Source organism: Phoca vitulina, unplaced genomic scaffold (assembly GCF_004348235.1).
Source record: "Phoca vitulina isolate PV1807 unplaced genomic scaffold, GSC_HSeal_1.0 scaffold92, whole genome shotgun sequence".
NCBI lineage: Eukaryota > Metazoa > Chordata > Mammalia > Carnivora > Phocidae > Phoca > Phoca vitulina.
The window spans coordinates 768,960-776,708 of record NW_022589795.1 but is presented as its reverse complement, the minus strand read 5'-3'; the positions used below and the strand labels follow the sequence as shown (position 1 = coordinate 776,708).

Below are 7,749 nucleotides of genomic sequence, written 5' to 3'. Positions count from 1 at the left end.
TTTGTGGTTGCTTATGCTAGGGGTGGGGAGGTGGGAAGGGACTGGGGGGCGGTGATAGCTAAAGGATATGGGGTTACTTTCAAGGTGATGAAAATGTTATGAAAATGACTTTTGGTGTTACACAGATCTGTGAATATGGTAGAAACCATTGAATTGTCTGCTTTAAACGGGTGACTTTTATGGTATGTGAATTATACCTAATAAAGCTGTTCTTTTATAAAATCAAGTTCAAGACCTAAACAAGAAATTAAAAGGGGTGAGATCAAGGTGGGGCAGCCTGATAGCGAGAGCAGAACTGTGCAAAGGAGCTCCACTGTGAAAGGGAGAGAGAGCCCCTGGAAGACGGATGAGGGGTTGACGGGAGGGGTTTTAGTGTTCAAGAGCCTGGGTCCAGAGCACAGGAGCCGGGAGGGCTTAACCACAGGCGGCAGGTAGAACCTCATTCTAGAGCAGAGGTTCTCAAACTTCACAGTGGGAGGATAGGTAGGAGCCTAACTGAGGTGGGCACCTTATTCCAAGTTGCAAAAAGACGTCGTGTCATAAAGATGGGAGAAGTTTGTTTTTCCTTGGCATAAAGCCTGTTAGCTAACACCAATGGTGACCCCAATTACCAGGTAAAGTTGGGATGAGCTACGTGTGACAAATGGTGCTGTCAAGTCCCCTTCCCTGAGGACTAGTTACCGTTTATCTTTTTATTTATTTATTTTTTAGATTTATTTATTTGAGAGGGAGAGGGAGAGAGCTCGAGATCACAGGGAGGGAGAAATAGACTTCCTGCTGAGCAGGGAGGACCCCCCCCCCCCACCAACGTGGGGCTGGATCCCAGGACCCTTGGATCATGACCTGAGCTGAAGGCAGCTGCTTAACCCACTGAGCCGCCCAGGCGCCCCTAGTTATTGGACAGGTGTGTAATGGGTTCTGGCGGCTTGGCTAAGTAAGGGAGGGAGATTCTCTTCTGCCTTTGCAATCTCTCGGCCATTGCCTGTGATGTGCATCCCATTCTGGTTTGTGCTTATCCAACAACAAAAGTGCTTCCTTTCTCTACTACCTTTGTCAGGAAAAGCTCGTAGATCTTTGTGGAGAGGGTTTCTGGATTGGAAGAAAATTTTGTTTTTTAAGATTTTTTTTTTTTAATTTGACAGAGAGAGAGCACAAGTAGGCAGAGTGGCAGGCAGAGGGAGAGGGAGAAGCAGGCTCTCTGCTGAGCAGGGAGCCGGACATGGGGCTCGATCCCAGGACCTCAGGATCATGACCTGAGCCGAAGGCAGCCGCTTAACCGACTGAGCCACCCAAGTGCCCCGAAAATTTTGTTTTTTAAACAATTCTCAAGCTTGAATCTGCTCTTCTGGGGTGCGCCCTTCTCCCAACGCAAGCTGCTTCGTGGCGCTCTTTTCCACACTCAGCTTTCTCTTCCTTCACCTGCAGGAGTTTGAAGACCACACTTCTCCTGCGGGGAGTTTCCTCCCAGCCGCGGGCTTGGGCTGGCTCCTAGCACGTGGGCCCTTAGGCAAACTGCCCCTTTAAGAGCACCCCCACCCCAGCTCCTCCCTCAGGCCCGTGGCCGGATTTCCCCATCCGGGCCCCACCCTTTAAAGCCACGGCTCCATCTTTCTGGCTGGCCGTGTACACAAACCGGAGGACCCAGAGGGCCCTGGGTGCTGAGAGTGGGCACAAGTGGGCTGTGACAGGTGCATGTGGGGCGTGGAACCACCGCCCAGGGCTCAGGAGGGACCCGGAGCTGGGACAGGAGGATCCTGGGATGAAGCAGAGCCACTCACTCGGGAGTGGGCTGGACACGGCGCTCTTTGGGCAGCCTCTGTGTGCCAGGCACCGTGTCAGGCCCTTTCTGTAGCTTCTGCTGGGCTATTATTATTCCCATTTTACAGACAGGGCAACGGAGCCTGGAGCAGCTAGCTACTTACCCAGGGCCCTACAGCTAACCAAGTGGCAGAGCCAGGGTCCGAGCTCAGGTCAGTGGGACTCCAAAGCCTTGATGTCCTCTCCTCTGCATCACCTGCCTGACGGGTCCTGGCTTCCTCCCAGACTTCCTTTTTCCTTGGTTTCTTGTGTGGCAGAGTGGGGTTAAGGGGGGTGGGGAGAAATGGGTTATCCTCTCCTTCCCCCAGTTCCAGGACTTGGGTCCCTTCCTCCTCCCAGGAGCTGCTTGGAGATGCTGCTTCTCCTTCTCCTCCTCCTCCTCCTCCTGCTGATGCTGCTGCCGGCCCTGGCCATCCTCCGGCAGCGGCAGCCCCAGGATGCCCGGCCGTCCTGGCGTGCTGGCCTCCAGCACCGTGTGGCAGGGGGGGCCCTGAGCTGGGCAGCTGCGTGGCAGCAGCGGAGACTAGAGCAGAGCACCCAGCGCGCAGGCCGGAGCCAGCAGCAGGCCCTGAGGTGGTGTCTGCAAGGAGCCCAAAGGCCCCACGTTCCCCTCCGGAGGACCACAGGTGTGTTTCCAAGGGTCTGGGGAGGCGGCCCAAGCAGAAAAGCCACAGGAAGTCAGATTCCAGAACCTGAGGACTTCCCTCTCCCCTTCTACTGCCAGCCCAGAGGGGCCCGACCCAAAGACCCTACCCAGGCTCAGGGTTGTTCAAGATGCATGTTCCATTCCTGGGCCCCAGTAGCCTTGCCCCAGGCCTATGCTGGGTTCCTTCCTCAAGGGTCTTACCAATCTTGCCTGAAACTCTTGGGCAACTTTGGCTTCAGGACAAGTTTATGATGTCTTTGGGGCTACAGATACAAGCACCTTCCGGAACCATCTCCCTCTGACCAAGGCCAGCCAGGCCCAGGAGGAAGAAAGTGGGGGGCAGCTCCTGCCCCCTATGTCAACCCAGTACTACGGGGAGGCCTCCCTGCAGGTAAACTGAGAAGGCTGGTATCCAGCTCCACCAGAGACCCCTACTTGCAGCCCAACCCTCCCACTGGGGTGGGCAAAGAACCCCCAACCTGGGGGCTCAGAGACTGGCTCAAGCCCAGGGCCGACACCCTCTCTTGTCTCCCCCCCCAGGCCACCTTGCTGGGTCTGGCAGCCCTAAGCAAGGCCTACCCGGAAGTGCTGGCTCCGGGAGGCATTGCCTGTGTGACCCCTACATCCCCCTGGCCTCGCCCTCTCCCCTGGCCTTGGCACACCCTGGGCCAGGGTGTTAGGGCCCCTGGAGCCAAGCACCCTGGGGCCCTGCTGCTAGAGGCACTGAGGTCCCCAGAGCTGCGGGCACTGGAAGCTGGGACAGCCACTGAACTCCTGGACGTCTTTTCGGGCCTGGAGGCAGATGGCGAAGAGCTGGCTGAAGCAATGGCTGCCGGGAACCCAGGGCCACCTCTCCCCAGGCGGGCGGCGGAGCTGCGGGAGGCCCTAGAGCTGGGGCCCCGAGGACTGGCCCTCCGACTCTGGCCAAAGCTACAGGTGGTGGTGACTCTGGACGCAGGAGGCCAGGCTGAGGCTGTGGCTGCCCTGGGGGCCTTGTGGTGCCAAGGGTTAACCTTCTTCTCGCCCGCTTACGCCGCCTCTGGAGGTCAGCAGGACTCAGGGCCAGTGAGCTGGGGGCAGGGGTCAGAGGCCGCACAGCTAGCTGCCAAGTAGTGAGCCCTACACAGTCACCTCATTTAATCCCCCCAACACCAGCAGCTCCATTTTTCTGTGCAGAAACTGAGGCTCGTGGAGGTTACGAGGCTTGCACAGATTGACCCGGCACCAGCATTTACCCGGGGGTCTGCCGCCCCCAGAACCACTGCCTCTTCCCAATCAGGGCCTTAGAGGCAGCGCACTGAGCCTGCAGGAGCCGGGGAGGAGGGGTGGAAGGGCAGCGGTGGGGTCGGCTGCTCAGAGAATCGGGGCCCGGGGTCCAGGGTGAGGGGCTGTTCCCTAGCAGAAAGCAACAGTGCCACCAGCGGAAGGGTTGCTTGCTCCCCGCAGGGGTCGTGGGCCTGAACCTATGGCCGCGGCAACCCCATGGGCTCTACCTTCTGCCGCCTGGAGCTCCTTTTATCGAGCTGCTCCCAGTCAAGGAAGGAGCCCAGGAAGAGGCTGCGTCGCCCGTCCTGCTGGCCGAGGCCCAGAAAGGCAAGGAGTACGAGCTGGTGCTGACCACCCACACCGGCCTCACCAGGTGATCACCTGCCGACCCCCAGGTCACCTCAGGCCCTCTGCGACCCTACTGAGGGCCGGCGACATGAGCTAATGGGCCCTTGGGCCAAGCTCACCACCACCACTGCCCTGTCAGGTGCCGCCTGGGTGACGTGGTACAGGTGGTCGGTGCCTACAATCAGTGTCCGGTCGTCAGGTTCGTCTACAGGTAGGCGACTCCCCGGGGGAGCTGAGCGGCGGTCCTTGTGCCCTAGGCCCCTCTGCCTCCCCCTTCCTCCTCCCCAGGCTGGGCCAGGCCCTGAATGTGCGGGGAGAAGACATTCAAGAGGACGTGTTTTCTGAGGCCCTGGGCCGGGCCGTAGGGCAGTGGCCAGGGGCCAAACTGTTAGACCACAGCTGTGTGGAGAGCAGCATTCTGGGTGAGCTTCTCCATCAGCTCCTGCCCCTCCCCCGCGTTCTTGAGTTGGCTGCACCGCCCCCCCCCCATACCATACCCATCCTGAAGGAAGAACTCTAGGAAAGAGGTAAGACCGAGCCTCTTCTGCTGCTCCTCACAAAAGTCCTTCCCCATGTCTAACTCCCATCCCTCCTGCTGCAGTCTCTTCCCTCTTTCCTTTCCTGACCTGTTTCATAGCTACGATTAGCCTTTGGGTTCCTCCCCATCGACCCCCCTCTCTGCCAAGAAATTCCTTTTCTCCCATGAACCTCGGAGTGGGGTAGGACAGGCGGGGGACAGACATTGGTGTTGGAAGCCACCCTGTTCACAAAAGTATGTGTGCCTGGGGGTTTGTCTACAGATTCCTCCGAGGGCTCTGCTCCCCACTATGAGGTGTTTGTGGCGCTAAGGGGGCTGAGGAACCTGTCAGAGGAAAATCGAGACAAGGTAAACGAGACAGGGACAGGATGTGACTCCATGTCCCCTTCACTCTGCATGCCCCCAGGTGCCCGGGGCACAGCGCAGGGATGGGGAGGAGGGGGGCGGGGAGGAGAACCTCCCTGGGGGCTCGGGGAGGGGAGAGATGAGGCCCACGGACACATGCGTATGCACGAAACGCCTGTCGTGCACATGCTGACATCATCAGGCGCCCCCCATCCACAGAGCCACACCCCAGCCTCACCCAGGCCGTTCTCTTCCCAGCTTGACCACTGCCTTCAGGAAGTCTCTCCCCGCTACAAGTCCTCGCGGTTCTGGGGCAGCGTGGGCCCAGCCAGGGTTCACCTGGTGGGGCATGGGGCCTTCAGAGAACTCCGGGCCGCCCTTGCAGCCTGCCCCTCGGCCCCCTTTCCTCCTGAGATGCCCCGGGTCCTCAGGCATAGGCATCTGGCCCAGTGTCTGCAGAGGAGGGTGTTGTCCTGAGCTGAGGCCTGCCCACTGGCCCATCCCCCTTCATAGGCCACCTCGCTCTTTGCTCTGCGGCCTCTCTGGATGAGAACCCTTGGCCAGGGTCTTTGACTCTGTTACCTGCCAGGCCTTAGGGAGGTCCGACCTAGTCAGCCCATGCTGAGCAGCTGACGTCAGCTGACGTCGGCGGACGCCTGCAGGGGCCTGCCTGGAGCCCCGGGGCCCCCTCCGGAGGACACTGCTAGAGTTCCCGAACACGCCGATGCTCCCGTGTCTCCAGCCCAGTGCACTGCGCAGGCTGCAGGTGTTGGCAGTTAATGCTCCTGGAAGCCACCCTCTGTCTACAAGAAACAGGAGTTGGAGAAAAAAACCCCAGCGTCATTGTCCCTCAGTGCGACAATTCTGAAGTGTATTCTGCTCCAGTTGCCCACAATGATAACCCTCTCAATAACACAGTTCTTACTGGTTTTCCTTCCTTCCATCCCTCCCACCCCCACTCCCTTATCTGCTTTCTAGGATCATCTCCCAAATAAACCTCTTGCACCAGATTCTTGACTCAGGGCCTGCTTATGGAGAAACTGTAATAGTCCCATTGGCTCTGTTTCTGCGCCGCCTGGCTCCCCCCTCCACCTTCGGCTCTGGATACCAGGGCTCTCCCCCCACTCCCCACTCCAGGTCGGGGTAGGCCCCGAGTGTGTGTGCACCTCTTTCCACTCCAAGCTGATCCAAAATGTGGCAGGACTGTTCTCTAACTTCCCTTGCCCTGGCTTAGCACAGGTCCCTGTCTGGCCCAACACCCACAAATCACTTCCCTGGGTAGGGGCTGTACTGCAAATCATGAAGTATCCCAACAGGGAGCAATCCCAGAGACCATGTGGCTTAACTGTCCATCTTACCCATGGGGAAACTGAAGCTTCATGAGGCTGTGAGGCTCACCCAAGTCCCCACAGCTCCTCCTAAGTAACATGGCCTAGTTCCCGATCAGTTGCTAAGTCTCCAATTCTGTCTCTGAATTACTTCTGGATTCCATGCCCCCCCATCCAGGCCACCCAGCCCCCCATCAGCCCCACGACTCCTTCCTGCTAAAACCTCCTATGGCTCCCCAGTGCCCACAGGATCGAGACCAATCAGCTGAGCTTGTAAGACCCTTTGACCCACCCTGGTCCTCACCTGTCCAGCCACCTCTCCCCTGTGAGGGAAACCACAACTATGACAACCACACCCTACTATTCTGCATGAGCTAAGCACTGTCACCTCCAAGTCTTTGCTCACTTGTGCCTCCTGCGGAATGCCTTCTCCCCAAACTTACCTGATGGAAATCCACTTTGCATGCCAGGTCTTTTTGGGGTCCTTTCTCCCACTGAGCTATCCTTATGCCGGGTTGCCTCCCCACCTGGACTTTGGAGCTCCAGGAAAACTGGGCCAGGTCCAATGCACATTGGCCCTCCAGGGCCCAGTGCAGGGCCTGGCAAGGAGCAGGTGCTCAACAGACATGCCCCGTATCCAAGAGACTTTGGTTCCGAGCTGGCATAGTCCTGCCCCAGGGTGGCTCGCTCTTGGCGACTCCATCCCCCACTCCAGGCAGACTGACCAGGAAGGAAACTGGGCAGGTCAGAGGACAGCACCAGGTTTGGCTGCTTTCTTCCCCCTGCCCAGGTTCAATTTCCAAGATTTTCCACCTTGGAGGTTAGTGGAAGGAGCAGAGGGAAGGAGAGAGTTGGGGGGCGGGCGGTAAGAAGGGAGAGGCGGCTAAGAAGCCTTTTCCATGAAGAAAGAGGGCCCAGGAGCCTGACAGACCCCAGGGACAGCAACAAGGAGCAGAAGGGGGAGGCCTGCTGCCTGCCTGCCCTCCCCCCACCACACACACCATGTGGGGTGTGGGGCTTACAGCTGCCTTCTCTCCTGCCCTAATTAGCAGCTGCCCACCCCCCCCCCCCATTGTCCCAGGCCAGCGCCCCAGCCAAGGCCTCTTTTGTGCTCCCAGATTCCTGGGTGCAAGGTGGCCTCATTAGTGCCGGGAGACCGGCCCATCTCCAGGGAGCAGGCGGATGGACAAGGGGGGCACCAGGGGCACAATGATCAAACTCCCGCTTCTGAGAGCCTTGGCGGCCATTCTTTGGGTCCAACCTGGAGACGGCCCCCCTGCAGGAGGCTAATCTTAGACTTGCCTTTGTTTGGCCCCAGAGTGGACGCAAGTACCCGTCTGTCCCCCACCACCTCAGAGCACTATAAACCCGGGGCCCTTGATTGGGGGTCACAGTCAACGGCCTCAGAGTTCCTGGCTATTCGGACCACTGCAGACACCTTTCCTGGCAACCCCACTCTG

The 7,749-nt window shown here is 58.8% G+C and overlaps 1 protein-coding gene across 3 annotated transcripts; it reads left to right on the top strand.

Annotated features, from left to right (window-relative positions):
• The first annotated feature begins 1,589 nt into the window (after positions 1-1,589).
• On the top strand, positions 1,590-7,672 carry GHDC (GH3 domain containing). 3 transcript variants are annotated; one of them, XM_032396487.1, is made up of 10 exons: positions 1,590-1,688; positions 1,887-1,970; positions 2,158-2,444; positions 2,734-2,855; positions 3,005-3,509; positions 3,911-4,103; positions 4,218-4,289; positions 4,367-4,500; positions 4,879-4,964; positions 7,608-7,672. In XM_032396487.1, the coding sequence occupies exons 3-10, from the start codon at positions 2,171-2,173 to the stop codon at positions 7,653-7,655; spliced, it is 1,434 nt and encodes a 477-aa protein (XP_032252378.1). In that variant the 5' UTR covers positions 1,590-1,688; positions 1,887-1,970; positions 2,158-2,170; the 3' UTR covers positions 7,656-7,672. The 3 variants fall into 3 exon arrangements, with proteins under 3 accessions (XP_032252378.1, XP_032252376.1, XP_032252377.1); XM_032396485.1 differs by lacking the exon at positions 7,608-7,672 and adding an exon at positions 5,220-5,965; XM_032396486.1 differs by lacking the exon at positions 7,608-7,672 and adding an exon at positions 5,475-5,964.
• The last annotated feature ends 77 nt before the right edge of the window (positions 7,673-7,749 follow it).